The sequence below is a fragment of the Cetorhinus maximus genome, chromosome 11 (assembly GCF_964194155.1).
Source record: "Cetorhinus maximus chromosome 11, sCetMax3.hap1.1, whole genome shotgun sequence".
NCBI lineage: Eukaryota > Metazoa > Chordata > Chondrichthyes > Lamniformes > Cetorhinidae > Cetorhinus > Cetorhinus maximus.
Window position 1 is genome coordinate 107310994 of NC_135889.1, and position 22412 is coordinate 107333405.

At 44.3% G+C, this 22412-nt stretch overlaps 1 protein-coding gene across 2 annotated transcripts in view; it reads right to left on the reverse strand.

Annotated features, from left to right (window-relative positions):
- neb (nebulin) overlaps positions 1-22412 on the reverse strand; it is a 279762-nt gene that overhangs the window by 144882 nt on the left and 112468 nt on the right. For both annotated transcript variants that reach the window (XM_078552563.1, XM_078552562.1), the window contains 8 exons: positions 21456-21659; positions 21262-21366; positions 16286-16393; positions 15827-16138; positions 5075-5278; positions 1139-1243; positions 936-1043; positions 500-811 (listed from right to left, as the gene is read on the reverse strand). In XM_078552563.1, the coding sequence (XP_078408689.1) occupies positions 500-811; positions 936-1043; positions 1139-1243; positions 5075-5278; positions 15827-16138; positions 16286-16393; positions 21262-21366; positions 21456-21659 (1458 nt within the window). The remainder of the gene's footprint in view (positions 1-499; positions 812-935; positions 1044-1138; positions 1244-5074; positions 5279-15826; positions 16139-16285; positions 16394-21261; positions 21367-21455; positions 21660-22412) is intronic.

Genomic DNA, 22412 nt, shown 5'->3' on the forward strand with positions numbered 1-22412 from the left:
CTCTAGTTGCAGAGTCCATGATGATGTGAAAATGCCAGTCAGAAAATGGGGAGACAGATTAGGGAAATGTATTTACTCAGGATTGTTGAGCGTGGAGTATTTTTACACAAGGAATGGTTGATGCATCTTTCAAGAGCAATTGGATAAATATTTGAAGCTGAGGAAGGATCTAGAGACAGAGAACATGCAACTCAGATTATATTCTTGGGTTGACCTAGTAAAGGGTCAACATAGATATGATGGACCAAATGGTTTCTTTTGTGATGTGAGCTTCTACGATTCTATTGTATCAGAAAATTCACAATCCTTGGGACATAATAATGGGATTGTGTTGGCTTTTATTTCCAATCATTCAGCGATAGTCCATTATTTTAGTTCCATGTTCTCCTTAAATCAATTTCAAGTCTGCTTCTTTAGTTTTATAACACATAACAAAAGCAAATGTATAAGTTAGCTTTATCTTAAGTAATATGGAGAAAAATTAATGAGAAGTACTCACATCGCTCTGTAGTTCATAGGCCTTCCTTGCCTGGATCACATCATTCTGGTCTGGCAGACAGGTCCACTTGTGTAGGTAATGTCTGTAGTCAATGTCGCTGACCAAGGTCTGGCATTTCTTGGCCAACAGGATGTCCAGCACGTCGACTGGCATGTGGAACTTGGTCTTTGATTTCTCAAAGTCCTTTTTGTACTCCCTGTCGCTCTGAATCTTGGCTACGTGCATGGACCAAACCATCTTGGGGTCATCGTGAACGTCACGGCATCCAACGTGGTGGCCAAGCTGCTTGCGGTAGGCTTCTTTGTATTTGTACTGATTGTGAAGAAAGAGGATAACTTTACCTTTCCCCATTTTTGGTGAACCAGCAGTGGTTATTTTAACATCTGGCTTGTAAATAGAATTAACATGGTGTACACTGGTTGATAAACTATCTTACCATGCTTGCAATGTCTCTGGAGGCTTTCGCAGCCTTGATTGGAATAGCATCAGCTCGTAAGTCATAGCCTTTTTGCTTGGATTCCTCCCACTCTTGGTGATACAGTTTCTAAAATGGACAAACAAATGTGATTTACATCAGGTTTTGCTTCTGATCAATTAGTAGAATCATATCTCAATCATTTCAGTCACAGAGATTCATACCTGGCTGACATTGGCAGAATTGGTTTGGGCCAGAATAATTTCGGGAGTGTCTGGCATGACATGAACATTGATTTTATCCTTATTCCAAGCTTCTGTGTACAATTGCTGTAAAACAAAAAGGAGCGAGAGAGATGATTATATGTTCTTGGCATCAATGTGACAGCTTTAGTTTTCGTCAAAGATCTGAAGGTTCTGCAGATGTTTGGCAAACTATTTTGGGCCAGAATGTTTCCTTACTGACGGGAGAGCAATTCCACCTATATTCTTCCAAAGTACAATGCGTCACCCAATGTCCAAGAGTCAAAGATTCAAGCTGCATGCTGGAGCATTTGCCACATGATAAGCTTTTTATATATCAAAATATATAAAATATTTTTGAGATATCAAAAATCATGGAATGGTAAGAATTCCTCGTGTCATACCTACTTGCAGTGTCACAATTTTGCCATGTCTGTATGATGCTAAATATCACCCCAAGTAATGCCTAATTGATTTATAGTTGTTTGGTAGTACAGAACTTGAGCATTCCTGAAAAAAGAGACATGTCGAAGATTTTGGTCTTGCACTCATCAGGACAATTCGCAAGAATGCCAATATAAGAGGAAAACAACAACTTATACTGTATGAGAAGAGGGTGCTGATTGGTTGCCAAGTAGACTCTGATTGGCAGAGATGTTGCCATGGAGAATGCACCAGTGATGGTGACTGACAGTTAACTGCCAAGCATCGTTGAAATTTAAACCAGGCAGCTTGACTCTGGTCAAGGCATTGCCCTGAGAAATGAGTCAGCAAATGGCTGTCACTTCTTTTGTTTAGCTGAAACAGGCACATGTATGTACATATTCTTTCGGTTTGCAAAAAACAGGGCCCTGTGTATCAATATATACATCAGTATACTTATACTGTATGAGAGGAGAGTGCTGATTGGTTGCCAAGTGGACTCTGATTGGCAGAGATGTTGCCATGGAGAATGCACCAGTGATGGTGACTGACAGTTAACTGCCAAGCATCGTTGAAATTTAAACCAGGCAGCTTGACTCTGGTCAAGGTATATGATACATATACACATCAGTGTCCTGATGTGTGCAAGATGAAAAGCTTTGACATGTTTCTTTTCTCAGCAATACTAATTGACTTACTTTACAAACTTTGGAATACTCCTCTACTAGAATTGCACTGCAGGCCTCCCAACAGCAGGTGCTGATTCTTCACCTTGCTTCTCCATCTTCCAGCTGACCTGGCCTCAAGCCACAACACAATATCCTTCTTTCTTTACAGCCTAGTTAATCAGCCCAACTCTCAGTCCCATCTTCTTTGCTCCTGCAAACTCTAAGGGCTGAACTTTATACTGATAGGGCGGGCACGTGCCCGCCCCGATCGGGCATGAAATCGCACAAGGTGACGTCGGGCGTGCGTCCTGACTTCACCCTGCACTCATGGGATATTTCGGTTGGTGGGTGTGTGCAAAAGTCAGAAGCACGCCCGCCGACAATTAAGAGGGCAATTGCCCATTAACACCACAATTGTCTGTCATTTTACGTAGCCCATCAGCCCGTCCAACCTTACGGTTGGCAGATGGACGAATCGGCTAGGCTGCGTTTACATTTTTCAGCAAACCTCGTCCAAGGGCAAGGATGAGGTTTCCGTTATTAAATAAAATAAAAATAGAAATCTGTGAACACCATTTTACGTTCAGGTGCTTGATTGTGATGCTAACTAGCCAACCAAAGCAAAACCGTGGCCAGGGGCCGATCGCGGTCAGTGGTCCATTTCCCAATTGTTCCCAGGCCTGCCGCTCACGCCCGCCGAGCTGAAAATTCAGGCCTAAAACTTACTATGACACGCTGATCTCTCTCTCAATCTCTTCCTGCCCTGCCTCACTCTGACCCATCTGCAGCTCTGTCTTGCTCCTGGGCTGCACTACTCCCATGTTTGAAAAAAATTACCAGGCCCTTTAGGCCCCTTTCTCTGAATTGCCCCATTCTGAGTCCTGACCCACACCCTCCTGGAGCCTCTGAAAAATGTTTTAAAACCCCACTTCATCCCATCTGTTACTTTAACTTAGGTCCAACACTATTCCATCTCAGGCCTGAACTTCCTCTTTTTTAACCCTACCAAACAATTTTCCTCTTCTCAGCCCTTCAGCTTCCATCCTGACATCCTGCTCTCTTTCTTTGACCATTGTGGCCACTTCAAATGATTTCCCTATCGCCGATCAGCTGTCTGGCCTGCCAATTTGGACACTGCTGTTACTGAATTTATTTTGGGGCATAAATATCATGATGCATCCATGTGGGACCTCTGCTGCTGACCCTGCTAAAAATTTACGGACCGAGGGAGATGACTGGTGGGCACATCTTGGGGACTTGCCCATTCAGGGAGATGCATATGGCAGTGCTGCTTACCTCGTATGGGAAGGCTCACAAGAAAGATGATTTCTTTAGTCCCCCTCGACCCACTGAAAATGGGGCTAATAATAAAAGAAACTCAAGCCCAGGCCTCCTCTCGAGGAGGCCCCCACTTCTGCCAACATGGTGACCAATATGTCAACTTTAACTGGATGCATACACTATCAGGGAATACACGGGCCTGAATTTCCCCCTCGTCAGGCGCACGCAATCACCGGGCCCCAGGAGCGGCCGGGAAACAGGCCCTTGACCGCAATCGGCCCCCCACCATGACTTTACGCTGGCTGGCCAATTAACGGCCAGCCAGCATGAAACATGCGCTGAAAAGCTCAGCGCTGCAGGGCGGGGTTGGGCAGAGGGCAGGCGATGACCTCACTCCGGGCACGGGTGAGCGCTGCGAGAGAGCTCCCTGAGAAGGCAGACAGCTGCCTCAGGGAGCTGCAGACCTGCAAATAATGAAATGAAGCACTAAAAAGCTGCAAAACTATGTCCATGCAGCACAATCAAACACCTGAAAGCATACCTCATAACAAAAAAAAAAGGTCCCCAGATATTTCTTCTTATTTTATTTCCTAACGGAGATTTCATCCCACCCTTGGATGAGGTTTCATGAAAAATGTAAAGGCCACCTGGCCAATTCGCCCGTCTGCCAACCGTAAGGTTGGGCAGGCCACAAAAAAAATCACAGACAATTGCGCCATAAATGGGCTTCATTGCCCACTTAATTGTGGTCATCTTGCGTGATTTTACAGCTGATCGGGTGGGGCGCGTACCTGCCTTCAGGACATAAAATTCTGCAAAATGAGTCTCTGAGGTTGTGACCATGGGAGCTTCTTATGTTGGAAGCTCCCACCGCTGACTCTACCTAAACCACTCTCCTTGTAAGAGGTAGATAAAGGGTGATTTCTTTGCAAGGCCCTGTGTTACTGAATTAATTTACATCGAATTTACTGCACAAAAACAGATCTTTTGACTCAACCAGTCTATGCCAGTGTTAATTCTCCACATGAGCCTACTCCCATCCTATTTCATTTAACCCTATTAGCAAATCCTTCTGTCTCTTTCTCCCTCACGCTCACGTATTTATCTGACTGTCACTTCAGTGCATCTCAAGCAAAGGCTGGAACATATCTGGGTCCTAATTTAGTCATTCTGGTGTAATCTCATTACAGCATGTGGCAGAAGAGCCATTGATTTTCATCTCCTCCTGCTTAGAAATATTGACGTTACATTTCCTGAAATCTCGCAGGCATTGAAATGACACTGCTGGATAGCAGTAGGGGAAATTATTTAAAAATCTCCCAATGGATTAATGTCCCCATTAAAACAGCAGGCAACGTGATTTCAGAATAATGCATTGAGCCTTTTTAAAAATTTATCCTACAATTCCAAAGACGTGATGTTAAAATGACACATATTTTCATTTTGTACTTACCAGAAAGATTTTTTAAGGTCAATGCCCCCTGAGAAAAAAAACTGAAATGGAAAATAAAATCTGCTTTTGTCAAGAATCCATGATATTACTTACTTTATTGAGATGTAGAGCATTGTTCTTGGCTAAAACCAGGTCAAGGGAATCAAGAATGCTTGTAAACTTAAAGTTGCTAGGGGGTTGACGATAACTCTTTTCACTCAGGATCTCGCCAGCTTTCCTCGCTTTCCGAACGTCCAGCGAATCAGAAGGAGACCATCCAATACCACGAAGCCATTCCAGGTCTGATTTGTACACCAGCTGGAGTCACAAGAATCGTTTGGTTTAGGATGGTGAGGAGAAACAAGCATGCAGGTGGTTGAAAGAGGACTAGGCACAAATTTAAAGCTGAACGAGTTCAAAGGACACGTGCTGTGTGCTCAGTCTAAGGTCACCTTAGCTGTGCAAAGTATTATGTGCAACAATCAAGCCCTTTGGCATCTGACCGTGTAAGCAATTTTTCATATTTTGTTTCTACATCACAAAAGGCTAAAAATTACTGCTGTCAGTGTGAGCAGATTTCTCTGTCCATTATTTTAATGGCATGTAAAATTATTTGAACCTGAATCAGACATACCAAAATTTGCAACTCAATCCCTTTACTGTGTCCGGCTCAGCATTTCACACACACAATGCACTGAGTTTTCCCAGCCCTTTGTACACAGTCTGGGAGCTGGGAGGGCAGGTAAGAAGGCAGGGGAAGGTGTTGGGATGAGCGACCAAAGTCTTCCCACCACCATGGCATATTGCCATGAGCGGCCAATTGAGCAACTTAAGGGCCCAATTAAGGTCCACTTCCTGTCCCGGCAGGCGTTTTGCCCAAGTCGGCAGGGCCTGCCATGCGCAAACTGCCAATTAAAGACTGCTGGCAACCGTGTCGGCAATGGTCTAATTCACCGCCGCTGTAATAAACTCCACAGCCCCTCCACCCAATCGCCAAGGCCTACCTGGCCCCAGATTCCACAGGAGAACTTACCTGCCTTTCAGGAGGCCTCAGCATTGAGGTACCCTCTCCCTCATGCTGCAGCCTGACCACCAGCAGTGGTACTGCCGAGGTTGCTGAGTTGCTGGCCCTCTGAATGGGCTGGCAGCTCTGGGAAAAGGGGTCTCGGTGGTGGTGGTGGTTTTGTGGGGGGGGGGGGGGGGGGGGGGTGCAGCATCCTCAATTGGACAGCAGACCCAGCAGCAGCCTGTTAACTAGTCGCTACTGGCACATTTCTGCCCCAGGGTCCTGTGCTCATCTGAGCAGTGTCGGCCCTGGTGGTGGGGCTTCCTCTAAAAAATTCAGACAATGTATCTAAGCAGTAGACATACAGAAAAAAAAAGTACATTATCCTGTTGTTTTCACTGGGTAGAGACATAACCTTGGACAATCCCTTTATTCCTGACTGTCTCTACAAATACTTAAGGAAAACTCAATACCTTTATAGAGCTCTAGTCACACACACCATTCTTGCTAATTGATTGTGGCGTTACACGTGTTATTTTGAACCAGACCCCTAAAAACAAGACAGTTCCTACAAACTACCAGATGGTCAATCTGTTTATTAAACTAGGCAAGTAAATAATCAACTTGCCCCTATTGGTCCATTTTCTATTTTAAAATTACCTTGGCTATCTCGTGGTGACAGAAAGGTGTCAACAGGTATGAAATTACCCACCCTGCAATTCCAGCATAAGCTTGACAGTATAGTCAGGTAAATGGTACCTCAGCACATTAAACCATAAAGCAAGGAATGAACAAATTTGACCATTTCATTATTTTTAGCTGCGATATAAATCCACAAGCCATTTATAAGTAAAAAGAAAGAAAAAAGCCACAATCATCTGAGATTCAATCAAATCCTAATCCTTCCTAAGTATAGATTAGAATATTTTACAGGAGGCATTAACTTGATTGGAATGGACAAGCTAACTCCTGTGTTAAATGAAGTAGACAAAAGAACATCAAATGATAACTTTAAGCATTCACCAAATGTAATTGCTACCCTTGTGAGAATCGTAGCAAAGGTTTATAAGATGACGAAGGGAATAGACTGTATTTGAGTTGGCAGTTTGTTCCAAATAAGGGAACAATTAAGGTTACGGCAGACCAGGAAGTCACCATTTTAAGTTGTCTGAGGCGAGATCCAGGCTAGATGTCAGGAATGAGCCTTTTTCCAGAGAATAGCGAAACCCTGAATAGGCTGCTAATTAGCGCAATGGGTGTCAACTTGCTCGATTCCTTAAATGAGAGCTGGGGCTATTTCTGGCAGGGCAGGGGTCACTTCATATGAAATTTAGACGTTGCATAGCATTATCAGGGCCAGAGTGATCTCCTGACATGCTGATTTTTTTTGTGCAGAACTAAAAGCTAAGAATCAACTTCACTTACATATGAACACGCATATGAGCAAAAGAATTAGGACCAGGGAGTAGGCCATTTGGCCCCTCGAGCCTGCTCCGCCATTCAATAAGGTCACGGCTGACCTGATTGCTCCACGTTCCCGCCTACCCCTTATAAGCTTTCAACCCCTTTATCAAGAAGCTATCTACTTCTGCCTTAAAAATATTCAAAGATTCTGCTTCCACCGCCTTTTGAGGAAGAGAATTCAAAATCCTCTGTGAGAAAAAATTTCTCCTCATTTCTGTCTTAAATGGGCGACCGCTTATTTTGAAACAGTGGCCTCTCGTCCGAGATTCTCCCAAAAGAGGAAATATCCTTTCCACATTCAAGACCTCTCAGGATCTTATATGTTTCAATCCGGTTCTCTCTTACTCTTCTAAACTCCAGCAGATACAAGCCTAGCCTATCCAATCTTCCCTCATAAGACAACCTGTAATTCCAGGTATTAGTTTAGTAAACCTTCTCTGAACTGCTTCCCATATATTTACATCCTCCTTAAATAAGGAGACCAATACAGTAACCAGTACTCCTGATGTGGTCCTAGCAATGCCCGGTATAACTGAAGCATAGCCTCCCTACTCTTGTATTCAATTCCCCTCACAATAAACAATAACTTTCTATTAGCTTCCCTAATTACTTGCTGTACGTTAATTTTGTGATTCAGTGCTAAGACACCTGGATCCCTCTGAATCTCAGAACTCTGCAATCTCTCACTATTTAAATAATATGCTTCTTTTTATTCTTCCTGCCAAAATGGACAATTTCACATTTATCTACATTGTACTTTATTTGCCAGATATTTGCCCACTCACTTAACCTATCTATGTCCCTTCGTAGCTTCCTTATGTCCTCTTCACAACTTACTTTCCTACCTATCTTTATGTCATCAACAAATTTAGCAACCATGCCATCTGTCTCTTCATCCAAATCACTTATATAAATTGTAAAAAGTTGAGGCCCCAGCACTGATACCTGTGGCATGCCACTCTTTACGTCTTGCGAACCAGAAAAAGACCCATTTATGCCTACTCTCTGTTTCCTGTTAGTTGGCCAATCTTCTATCCATGATAATATGTCACCCCCTACACTGTGAGCTTTTATTTTCTACAATAACTTTTGATGTGGCACCTTATCAAATGCCTTCTGGAAATCTAAGTACAGTACATCCCCCTTATCCATAGCACATGTTACTTCCTCAAGTTACTTCCAATAAGTTAGTTAAACATGATTTCCCTTTCACAAAACCATGTTGACTCTGCCTGATTACCTTGAACTTTTCTAAGTATCCTGCTATAGCATCTTTAACAATAGCTTCTAATATTTTCCCTACCACAAACGTTAAGCCAACCAGCTTGTAGTTTCCTTCTTTCTGTCTCCCTCCCTTTTTGGTATTTTCTAATCTAATGGAACCTTCCTCAAATCTAGGGAGTTTTGGAAAATTAAAACCAATGCATCAACTATTTTACTAGTCACTTCTTTTAAGACCCTAGAATGAAATCCATCAGGACCCAGGGACTTGTCAGCTCATAGCTCCAACCATTTGCTCAGTAAAGCTTCCCTGGTGACTAATTTCTTTTGAGTTCCTCCCTCCCTTCCATTTCCTGCTTTACAGCTATTTCTAGGATGTTACTAATATCCCCTATAGTGAAGACCAATGCAAAATACCTGTTCAATTCCTCTGCCATCCCCTTATTTTCCATTATTAATTGCTCAACCACACTTTCTATAGGACCAACACTCACTTTATTAATACTTTTCTTATTCAAAATATCTATAGAAACCCTTACAATCTGTTTTCTATTTCTAGCTTGCTTTCTCTCGTACACTAATTTTTCCTTTCCTTACTAATCTTTTAGTCATTCTTTGCTTTTTTTAATATTCTGTCCAAACTTCTGACCTGCCATTCATCTTTGCACAGTTACATGTTTTTTCTTTAAGTTTGATACTATCTTTAACTTTATTAGTTAACCACAGATGGTTGGTTCTCCCCTTGGAATTTTCCTTTCCCATTGCAATGTATCTATTCTGCATATTCTGAAATGTCTCCTTAAATGTTTGCCACGGGATCTATATTGACCTATCCCTTAACCTGATTTGCCAGTTCACTTGAGCTAGCTCTGCTTTCATACTCTCATAATTTGCCCTTATATGTTTAAAATACTACTCTTAGACCCATCCTTCTCTCCCTCGAACTGAAAGTAAAATTCAATCATATTATGATCATTGCTACCTAGGGGCACCTTCACTATGAGGTCATTAATTAATCCGATCTCATTGCACAATACCAGGTCAGGTATAGCCTGCTGCTTGGTTGGTTCCAAAATGTGCAGTTCTAAGAAACTATCTTGAAAAAAATTCGATGAACTCCTCAACGAGGCTACCTTTGCCCATCTGATTTTTCCAGTCTATATGTAAATTAAAGTCCCCCATGATTACCACTGTACTTTTCTGACAGGCTTTCACTATTTCTTCCTGTATACTGCATCCTACCATGTGGTTACTGTTAGGGGGCCTATACACTACTCCCACAAGTGACTTCTTGCCTTTATCATTCCTCATCTTCACCCAAACTGCTTTGACATCCTGGTTACCTGAATTTAGGTCAACACTCTCTATTGTGCTAATACCATAATTAATTTACAGAGCTATCAACCCAGCTTTTCCTAGCTTCCTGTCCTTCCTAAATGTCATGTATCCTTCAATATTCAGGTCCCAATCTGTCTCATCCTGCAGCCACATCTCTGTAATGGCTATCAGATCATACTAATTTATTTCTGTTTGCGCTATCAGTTCATCTGTTTCATTTCGAATGCTACGTGTATTCAGATACAGAGCCTTTAGTTTTGTCCTTTTATCATTTTTGCAATCTCTACCCTTATCTGTTGATTTACTCTTAGATTTGTACTCTCTATCCTTTCCTGCCATGGTCTGTTTATCATTTCCCATATTAATAACTTTCTCAGTTATCTTGTCACTACTCTTTGATTTAGCACATCTTCCCAAATTTGACACCCCCATTTAAATCGAAGCCCTCTCTCCCGCCCTAGTTATACAACTTGCCAGAACACAGCCCAGCGCGGTTCAGGTGAAGGCCGTCCCAACGATACAGTTCCCACTTTGCCTAAACTGGTGTCAGTGCCCCCAGGAGTCGAGACCCATTTCTCCCACACCAATCTTTGAGCCATGCATTCAACTCTTTAATTTTATTTACCCTATGTCAATTTGCTTGTGGCTCAGGTAATGATGCAGCGATTATTACCCTTGAGGTTCTGCTTTTAATTTAGCCCCTAGCTGCTCATACTCTTTCAGCAGAACCCCTTTCCTAGTACTACCTATGTTGTTGGTTCCTACATGGGCCACAACCACTGGATCCTCCTCCTCCCACTGCAAATTTCTCTCCAGCCCAAAGCAGATGTTCTGAACCCTGGCATTGGGCAGGCAACACAGCCATCTGGACTCTCACTCTTTGCTGAAAATAACCATATCTATCACCTGACTATGTTGTCCCCCAGCACCACTACATTCCTATTAACTCACCCCGCTAGAATAACTCCCTGTAGCATGGTGCCATGGTCAGTCTGTTCATCCATACTACAGCCCTTGCTACCATCCACACAAGCTGCAAGAACCTCAAAATTGTTGGACACTTACACAGACTGTGGCTGCTCTATTTCTACCTTCTGGGTCCCCTTACCTGCCTCACCTGTAGTCACACTCTGCTGTCCCTGACCACGGACCAAATCAGAAGACCCTGACCTAAGGGGTGTGGCAGCCTCCTGGAACAAAGTGTCCAGGAAACTCTGCCCCTCCCTGATATGTCACAGTGCCTGCAGCTCAGCCTCCAGCTCATAAATTCTGAGCTGACACTGCTTGGACTGCAAACACTTACTATAAACGTGCTTGTCCTGGTTTACACTGGCATCAAGGTGCTCCCACATCCTGCAATTGCTACAAATCACCTGCCTTGCAATTTTTATTGTGTTCTTAATAAAGTAATTAATTACATGATTAAGTATTAAGTAAATTAATGTCACTTCTCACCAGCACTTACTGAACTAAAACATTAGAATCCAATAAACTTTACCACGTGAAATTAATATAAATAATGAAATCACTAGTTTCTTCCTTCCCTCTTAAATCTTAAATAATAAGCCAGGCAATTAAAAACAGCTTAAAAAATCGACATTGTTTTTTTAAATTTCCACACTTGAAACACAGTCCCTAAAAGCAATTTGTCATCAGCCAATCAACTCACGACTTTCATTTGATGTCACAGTTTGACTTTTTTTATCTCCCAGTCTCCTCGCTGTTTTACACTGAAACTCCCGGCTCTCTCCTCGCTGTTTTACACTGAAACTCCCGGCTCTCTCCTCGCTGTTTTACACTGAAACTCCCGGCTCTCTCCTCGCTGTTTTACACTGAAACTCCCGGCTCTCTCCTCGCTGTTTTACTCTGAAACTCCCGGCTCTCTCCTCGCTGTTTTACACTGAAACTCCCGGCTCTCTCCTCGCTGTTTTACACTGAAACTCCCAGCTCTCTCCTCGCTGTTTTACTCTGAAACTCCCGGCTCTCTCCTCGCTGTTTTACACTGAAACTCCCGGCTCTCTCCTCGCTGTTTTACTCTGAAACTCCCGGCTCTCTCCTCGCTGTTTTACACTGAAACTCCCGGCTCTCTCCTCGCTGTTTTACTCTGAAACTCCCGGCTCCCTCCTCGCTGTTTTACACTGAAACTCCCGGCTCTCTCCTCGCTGTTTTACACTGAAACTCCCGGCTCTCTCCTCACTGTTTTACTCTGAAATTCCCGGCTCTCTCCTCGCTGTTTTACACTGAAACTCCCGGCTCTCTCCTCGCTGTTTTACACTGAAACTCCCGGCTCTCTCCTCACTGTTTTACTCTGAAACTCCCGGCTCTCTCCTCGCTGTTTTACACTGAAACTCCCGGCTCTCTCCTCGCTGTTTTAGATTGAAACTCCCGGCTCTCTCCTCGCTGTTTTACACTGAAACTCCCGGCTCTCTCCTCGCTGTTTTACTCTGAAACTCCCGGCTCTCTCCTCGCTGTTTTACACTGAAACTCCCGGCTCTCTCCTCGCTGTTTTAGACTGAAACTCCCAGCTCTCTCCTCGCTGTTTTACTCTGAAACTCCCAGCTCTCTCCTCGCTGTTTTACTCTGAAACTCCCAGCTCTCTCCTCGCTGTTTTACACTGAAACTCCCGGCTCTCTCCTCGCTGTTTTACTCTGAAACTCCCGGCTCCCTCCTCGCTGTTTTACACTGAAACTCCCGGCTCTCTCCTCGCTGTTTTACACTGAAACTCCCGGCTCTCTCCTCACTGTTTTACTCTGAAACTCCCGGCTCTCTCCTCGCTGTTTTACACTGAAACTCCCGGCTCTCTCCTCGCTGTTTTACTCTGAAACTCCCGGCTCTCTCCTCACTGTTTTACTCTGAAACTCCCGGCTCTCTCCTCGCTGTTTTACACTGAAACTCCCGGCTCTCTCCTCGCTGTTTTAGATTGAAACTCCCGGCTTTCTCCTCGCTGTTTTACACTGAAACTCCCGGCTCTCTCCTCGCTGTTTTACACTGAAACTTCCGGCTCTCTCCTCGCTGTTTTACACTGAAACTCCCGGCTCTCTCCTCGCCGTTTTAGACTGAAACTCCCGGCTCTCTCCTCGCTGTTTTACACTGAAACTCCCGGCTCTCTCCTCGCCGTTTTACACTGAAACTCCCGGCTCTCTCCTCGCTGTTTTACACTGAAACTCCCGGCTCTCTCCTCGCCATTTTATACTGAAACTCCCGGCTCTCTCCTCGCTGTTTTACACTGAAACTCCCGGCTCTCTCCTTGCCGTTTTACACTGAAACTCCAGGCTCTCTCCCCGCTGTTTTACACTGAAACTCCCGGCTCTCTCCTCGCCGTTTTATACTGAAACTCCCGGCTCTCTCCTCGCTGTTTTACACTGAAACTCCCGGCTCTCTCCTTGCCGTTTTACACTGAAACTCCAGGCTCTCTCCTCGCTGTTTTACACTGAAACTCCCGGCTCTCTCCTCGCTGTTTTACACTGAAACTCCCGGCTCTCTCCTTGCCGTTTTACACTGAAACTCCAGGCTCTCTCCTCGCTGTGTCACTGCCCCCCCCACCCCCGGCAGTTGCAGCGAGCCATTAAAATCTCCATTCAGTCCGGCAGAACCATAATATCCTGCTAGGCCGGAGGGGCCATAAATACCTGGCCAAAGGCTTTTGTACCTGAGATAATGGAACTATAATGCCATTTATAGCACATCAGCCATGATCTTAATGAATGACGGAGCAAACTCAAGGGGCCGAATGGCCTACTCCTATTCCTATGTCTTATGATTATTTTAAATTCATTCACGGGATGCGGGCTTCGCTGGCTGGGCCAGCATTTATTGCCCATCCCTAGATGCCCTTGAGAAGGTGGTGGTGAGCTGCCTTCTTGAACTGCTGCAGTCCATGTTGTGTAGGTACATCCACAGTGCTGTTAGGAAGGGAGTTCCATGATTTTGACCCTGCGACAGTGAAGGAACAACAATATATTTCAAAGTCAAGATGGTGAGTGACTTGAAGGGGAACTTCCAGGTGGTGGTGTTCCCATCTATCTGTTGTCCTTGTCCTTCTAGATGGTAGTGGTCGTGGGTTTGAAAGATGCTGTTGAAGGAGCCTTGGTGAATTCCTGCACTGCATCTTGTAGATGGTACACACTGCTGCCACTGTGCGTCGGTGGTGGAGGGAGTAAATGTTTGTGGATGTGGCAACAATCAAGTGCGTTGCTTTGTTCTGGATGGTGTCAAGCTTCTTGAGTGTCGTGGGGGCTGCGCTCATCCAGGCAAGTGGGGAGTATTCCATCACACTCCTGCCTTGTGCTTTGTAGGTGGTGGGCAGGCTTTGGGAAGTCGGGGAGTGAGTTACTCATCGCACGATTCCTAGCCCCTGACATGCTCTTGTGGCCATAGTATTCATACGGCTAGTCCAGCTCAGTTTCTGGTCAATGGTAACCCCCAGGATGTTGATAGCGAAGGGTTCAGTGATGGTAATGTAATTAAACATCAAGGGGCGATGGGTGGATTCTCTCTTGTTGGAGATGGTCATTGCCTGACACTTGTGTGGTGTGAATGTTACTTGCCACTTGTCAGCCCAAGCCTGGATATTGTCCAGATCTTGCTGCCTTAGGACATGGACTGCTTCAATATCTGAGGAGTTGCGAATGGTGTTGAACATTGTGCAATCATCAGCGAACATCCCACTTCTGACTTTATGATGGAAGGAAGGTCATTGATGAAGCAGCTGAAGATGGATGGGCCAAGGACACTACCCTGAGGAACTCCTGCAGAGATGTCCTGGAACCGAGATGACTGACCTCCAACAACCACAACCATCTTCCTTTGTGCTAGGTATGACTCCAACCAGCGGAGAGTTTTTCCCCTGATTCCCATTGACTTCAGTTTTGCTATGGCTCCTTGATGCCACACTCTTATGCCAATAGCTACAAGGTCTTTTGAATAATAAGCTATAAATGCCCCACTTCTGGATTGAGGAGTATTTGGTTGACTTGGCCAAATCACCTGATCAAGGAGCAATAGGTTTTTTTGGAACACAAAAGCTGTAAATTGAGTTCTCTCCTAACTTTTACACTGATGGAGCCAAACTCCACACCATCCTGACTTGGAACCATGTCACCGTTCCTTCACTGTCGCTGGGTCAAAATCCTGGAACTCCACCCCTAACAACACAGTGGGTGTACCTACACCACATGGACTGCAGCGGTTTAAGAAAGTGGTTCACCAAAAAATTCAGCCTTCATCAGGACGTGACTCTGGTCTTGATAATTCTATGCCTCATCTAACTTTCCTATCAGGTCATCTCTGTCCTGCCAGAAACAGGTCCAGCTCCCACTTTGAAGGAATCCAGTGAGTTGACATCCATTGCAAGAGTTGGCAGTTAAGGATGGGGAGCAAATGCTGGCCTTTCCAGTGATGTTCACATTCCATGAAAGGATAAAAAAATAGTTGAAATTTATCAACCCAAAAAATATAGATAAAACAATGTATATTTTAATGGATTCCAATATTAATGTTAACACAATTGATAGCCAGCATTAATAATTAAGTATTGTGAATTTAAAATTTGGCTCAAATCCTCACAATTCTATCTACCTATGCAATTACCAATTTAACCACATCCATACACTTTTGGCTGGGATTTTCCATCCCCGTGGGCGGGTGGTACCCGCCGTGGGCGAGGCAGTGCCCCAGACAGAAGTCCATTGACTTGCGGCGGGACCAGAAGATGAAGGTGGCGGGCGGGTGCGGAAAATCCCGCCGTTTGATTATAATAATATCTACCAAACTTAACAATTTACCAAGTTTCTCGAGAATTCTAAATGGAATTTTTACATTTTTAGAGAGGTACTCACATCGCTCTGCAGTTCATAGGCCTTCTTTGCCTGGATCACATCGTTCTGGTCTGGCAGACAGGTCCACTTGTGTAAGTGTTGTCTGTAGTCAATGTCACTGACCAGGGTCTGGCATTTCTTGGCCAACAGAATGTCCAGCACGTCGACTGGCAAGTGGAAATTGGTCTTTGATTTCTCAAAGTCCTTCTTGTACTCCCTGTCACTTTGAATCTTGGCTATGTGCATAGACCAAACCATCTTGGGGTCATCCTGAATGTTGCGGCATCCAACATGGTGGCCAAGCTGCTTGCGATAGGCTGTTTTGTATTTGTACTAAAGCAGAGATCAAACAAGCAATGTTGCATTCAGTCATCAAGTTTAGATTTGTGTAATTATGGTTTGAAAATTCTAAAGAAAGCATACCGGCATCACAATCTTTCATATAGATTTTTCTGACTCAAAATAAACAGGTTCACTTACATCACTGGCAATATCTCGGGATGCTTTTGCAGCCTTGATTGAGATGGAGTCAGGATGTAGTTTGTAGCCCTTCTTCTTATCATTCTCCATACCAAGTTTGTACAGTTTCTACGGGGAAGAAATAATATTCATAGCATCAGATTCAAAACAAAAGTAGATCTCGAATGTGTTCTTAATTTCATCATCAGCCAAGTGTAGGGGAGATAACTGTAAGCTTACTGGTGGCTGAAGGTGGTCATCCCACCCCATATTACAGGGCAGAAGGTATTACTATGGTTCAGATGGGCACTGCTGGTTTCCACAGAGGTGCTTCAGTAGTTCCCAACTTAATTCACCCTTTGAAGGCAAAGCAGACCAGAAATGCTCCGACATAGGTGCCCCCCACAACTCCCCTCCACCCCTCCATCACCAACCGTATGCTCATGCCTGGTCAAGGATCATAAAATGAAAAAACGTGACACATTTCGGTAGGAGGAATGAGCAGGGGTAATTCCAAAGAATGTGCAGGAATAGAGAGACCCGGGCATCGATGTGCATAAAACGCTAAAAGTGGCAGGGCAGGTTGTGGTTAATAATGCCTGTGGTCCTAGTTACGTGCCCCAGTTTCTGAAATGTTCCTGTGCTCACCCCTTACAAGACTATTGATATAATGAGGACCAGGGCCACTGGTGGGGCTGTCGAAATTACTGTGCCCCGCACCTTTTACAGGGCCTAGCATATGGTCAGCCTGGTTAAATGGGGCGCACTAGCCAACTAAGTTTTGGATGTGAGGTCAATGTGGGGGCAGAGGATAGGGCAATATGGCTTAGATACTTGATGATCTGGCTAAAGAAGTGTCCTAAAGTTTCCGCATATCCCACCTTTGTGAAGGGTCATAGTGTTATGCATTGCACTGAGATAAACTCACCATGTAGATTCACAGAGGCAGCCATTATTGAACTAACTTTACTTATACCTCTCTAAAGAACAGTTAGAGCAGCAGAGAGGTGGCTGTCTATTATCCTACACTCCCTCCCCACTTGAAAAAAAATTTATACTTTAAGATATAAAATAGTACCCCGATCTTTGACTTTGACATCATTTAGTGGTTAGGAGTGTGACATTGATTGATTTGTCTTAATCAAAGACACTTACTCACTTTGCTCTACCAGTGGATTCTGAAATACTGGCCAACTTTCAGTTCTTTTTTGGCTTTCGCTTTCTTTCTGACTTTTATTTTGAGCCGTAGGAGGAATTTGGAATAGAGGATGTTTCTCATGCTTTCCCTTTGTCAGATTTCCTCTTTCAAGAAAATTATCTACATGAAACTGATGCAGCCTCTCTCAAATCTTCACAAGATATGTGAATGCATCTAGTCCCTTTACAATAGCTCCAATCACATACTTTTGCTAATCACGTTGGTGGTTTTTCACCATGACCTTCTGACCAGCACTGAACTCTCTTAAGTTTCATGCTTCGTGTATCATGGCTCATCTTCACTTTGTCTTGCTTTTCTTTTATTTTCCTTTTGACATCAGGCTTAAGAAAACCACACCTTGTCCTTGTAATGTGTTTAACCAATAACATGTAAGGTGATCAACCTATTGTAGGCTATGGGGTTATCCTGTAAGAAACAGAAAATTTTCTAGCCTGTGTCGAAGAGAATCATGGAAGTTATTGCATCGGGATTGACTGTCACTGAGCAAATACTTCTGCAAAGACCTCTTCACAATCTGTACACTTCTTTCTGCAGCACCATTCGATGCTGGATGATATGGAGGTATTCAAGTGTGTTTAAATCCATTCTTACTCAGAAATATTTCAAACTCTTCTGATGTAAGCTGTGGACCATTATCTAACACCAACACCTCTGACAATCCATAATTTTTAAAAATTCATTCACGGGATGTGGGCTTCACTGGCTGGGCCAGTATTTATTGCCCATCCCTAGTTGCCCTCAAGAAGGTGGTGGTGCACAGCAAATTGCAAATCAACTTCTAAGAACCTCAATAGTTTGGCACATGTGGTATTGGGCATAGACTCAACATTTATCCACTTGCTATAGCTATCGACAAAAACATTTACTCTTTCCCTTCCACTTCAGGGAAGTCAACATGTATTCATTCCCATGGTTTCTTATGTTTGACCATGGAATGAAAGGAACCTTGATTGGATCATGTCTCATTCTGAGACACACTCCACAACTTTTCACCAACTGTCCAATATCTCCACCTACCTCTATACTTACTGATTGTAACTGTGCATAATGCACTGGCCTAGCCTTACAAAATGTCAGTTGTACATTATCCTTTATCTTGACTTCAGCTTTGTGGTGCCTAATTTTATCATTTGGTCCTTCTTGCCCAAAGACCACTTTGTGCTCTCTTAGCACTTTCTCAGACATACTCTTACGGATTCCTACTGTAAATAGCTAGACCCAGTTTAACCGTATCTTCTTAAGCCAATTCCTTCCCACCAGGGAGACTCTGTTCCCTCCTACTACTACCAATGGCAAATAATAGGGCACATCATTTTATTCCACACTAACACTAACTTGCCCACGGGCATAGCACTTTGACTGGAAATAGGCACACTTAAATAGCTGGTGGCTACCATGGCAATGTTAGCATCTAAATTTCTGACTCTAAGGCTGTGAAATTGGTCGCATTGGCTTGGATCTCACTGAAATTTGGTGGATCTCCCCCATTGGTTCGGGAAAAGAACTCCCTTGCAATTTGTAACTCTCTCTTTCTACCACTTCCATGGCCTCATTGCAGGCCTCCTTCTTCAGCAGCTCATTGCCATTGCTCAAACGCTAGGCCTGGATTTGGCCTCCTACAAACATCGATTTCTAAGTTTGATTTCTAAGTTGTGAACCAAACCCACAGTGTTTCCAGAGTCACTATGGGCTCTGTCGCAGGGTCGTCAACAGTGTAAAATTGGGTAGGAATTCGCAAGAATGAATCCCGACCCATGAAATCGCTCTTTATAGTTTTCTGCTTGAAATGGTGATAGCAGAGGGAGACTCTGCCCAGGTATGGGAGGGGGAAGGAAAATAACTTGCAAATTACGTGCATATGTCAAATTTTCCAACTTTAGTATCTTATTTACACCCAAGACTAACAATATTGGCCAAAAACATGTGTGCCGTAATCCCAGGCTATTGGAAATATTATTTGACTTCGTAGCTCCATGTTTCCCATGCCTTCTCCAAAGGGAATAGAACCAAGAAAGGTCAATTGATTTGCTCCCATTATTCATGAAATTTAGACAGCCCTGCATGATACCCTAAGCCTACTGGAGCCATTTTTCAGAACCACTCTCACACACACAAGACTGACTCCTGATGCAGATAGGAACAGTACCAGAAACACGCCTGAGAATTGCTAAAGAGGCTTTTGGAGTCAGCGCCAGCAAGCTGATGAGTTGGCAGAAAGCCCATTCCACCACAATTCTGGTAGCAGAGGGACCACCAAAATTTGAGTGATTCTGCTTTGTGACTCGGCTAAAGAGACTGCTACCAAAGTTAGGCGAGGCAAAAAGTGCTCCATTTTTATCACAAAGGGCCTGAACGTGCACCATCAGGGTCAGATTGCCACTCTGCTCCTACTTTCCTCCCTACAAATCTTCTCGGCCCTGTCTCACCCGACCTTCTGAGTGAGGCCGGGCGAGGACTGTGCAAGGCAGCTCCTGAGGTCTTCAGTCGAGCACTGCATAATCGGATAGAAGGAGGCTACAACCCTTTTTTTTTTACAGCACTGGCTACAGTAAATCAGGTAAGTTTAAAGATCCAGCCACTTCAAGCCAGGGAGAAGGTAGGTTTGTCAGGGAAGTGTCCAGCGTTTGTGGGGTGTTAGGAGGGGGTCCAGGCAGTCAGGGGGAGGGGTGAAATTGGACAGTCGGCAGCGGGTGGAGGGGGGGGGGGGGGTGGCGGAGGGTGGTGGTTGGACAGTCAGGGGGGAAGAATCGGACAGTCGGGGGAGGGGGTGTCAATTGGACAGTCGGGGGAGGTCGGCGGTGGGGTCGGTCGGGTCAGGTAAGGCTCTGGGGGTGGGTGTAGTTCGGGAGTTAGGGGGTCGTCCAGGGTGAGCATGGGGAGGCCTATGTGGGTGGGTGGGTGGAGTGGTCTCGGGGTGGGGGGAGTCCCTCATGGGTTGGGAGGTTCCTGTGGGGGGGGGGGTTGGGAGAGTCCTGTGGAGCAGGGAAGTCCCCTGGGTGTTCAGGGGTTGGGGGAATCCTGTGGGGGGAGGGGGGGGGCGGTAGCGTCCTGTTGGTGGGGAAGTCGGCGGGTGGGGGGAGTCCCCTGGGGGTTTGGTAGGGGAGGGGGCAGCCCCGTGGGGTTGGTATGGGTCTGTACAATAGTTACCAGAAGCTAGAAGTGATTGTAATTCTGTTAACATTTTCTGGGTAACCATTGATGTAATACAGTCAGAACCATCTGAAGTTTGTGATTTAAATCGCATTTTCAGATGGCTCCCAGTGCAGGGCAATTGCCCAGGGGAAGTTTATAAGATTGACGTGCAGTCCGTACCTGGGAACCTCTGGGGTTGGTTGGGATGGGGGCCAGTTTGGGATTGTGGTCATCTGGTGCATCTTTTGGAGTACCCCCCACGGCCCCCCAGTTACACTGCCCTGGAACTTGAAAGTTACGACCCAGGCTTTTTCAGATCTTTTACCTCTGCTTTTGTGAATTGTACATTAGTCGGGTGTTAATTGTATAGAGGTGGTGGGAACTCACCTGTGCTCATGTGTATACATGCATAGGAGCAGGCTGAAAGAGGGGTTCTTTTTTTGAGGCAGCGGCATGGTATGCAAGGTGGGTCTATGTAAATAAAACCTTGCAAGTGACTAAAGACCAGGCTTCAGCATTTATCCTTCACTGGCTGGCTGTCTATTGAGTTTTCAGCCCTGTTTCCGTAAACAGGATCGGTCCTGCGTGTACAATAAAGACTAACACAACGAGCAAGTGACATTTCAAAATGGCTTCACACACTTACGTCACTGCAGCTGATCTGGTTCTGTTTTGCTAATGCTATCTCCGGAATATCTGGCATGATGTGAATTTTAGTCTTGTCTGCTTCCCAGGCTTCAATGTATGCATGCTAAGGATTAAATATAGATACAAAGATTAGCACTTTGATGGGTGACATTCAAAGTATATTTGTCAATTAACCAAAAATTGTAATCCAACCTTATTCATAATCTGTGCATTATGCTTTGCTAGGGTCATATCCATGGAGTCAGACAAGCTGCCGAACTTAAACTTGGATGGATGCTGACGGTAATTGCTCTCACTCAGGATCTCTCCAGCTTTTTTGACGTTGGCTACTTCTAGTGATCCCAGAGGAGACCATCCGATACCCTTCAACCACCCAAGGTCTGCTTTGTATAGAATCTGGAAGACAATGAAAAGTTTTTACTGCGAACTTGATGCTTACCATTGGCATAGCAGATGTCATTAGGTAACTCATGTTCATTCAGTAACACCAGTGCAACTGAGACCATTAATAATCTAGCCATAGAAAAGATCACTATTAAAAATAAACTCTCATAAACATCCTTGGTATGATAATGAAAGACTTGTATTTATGTAACACATTATCACATTTCTGAAAGCATCAAATTAATTTGAAATGCAATGATTTTTGTTTTCTAAGCAAGTGTGACAACCAACTTTGCAAAAAGCAAGATTTCAAAAACAGCAGCAAGACGAACGGTCAGCAGGTGATTAGATGGTGATGGTTGAGGAAGCAAAGTTGGCCAGCACAATTTGGCAACTTCCTGCTCTTCTTTACTAACCATTGTGGGATCATTGATATCCACCTGAACAGTCATAAGGAACCTCGATTTAAGGTCTCATCAAAAAAGATAACACTCCCTCAGTACTGCACTGGACTATCAGCCCAAGTTAATCACTCAGAGCATAGTAAGTTGTTCAAACAAAATGAACATCTGATTTAGAGAGAAGGGTGCAACTGAGTTCATGAGGAATTAATCTGTAGACCCCACATCGTTTTTTTCATTTCACGGAGCCATAGTATATTTCATGGTTTAGACCCTTCCTTTTATTTTAAAAATGAAAATGGATAATCAGAAATAATCCCATTTATCCTGTAAACAAGATAATATTTTCAACAAAGTTCAAAAG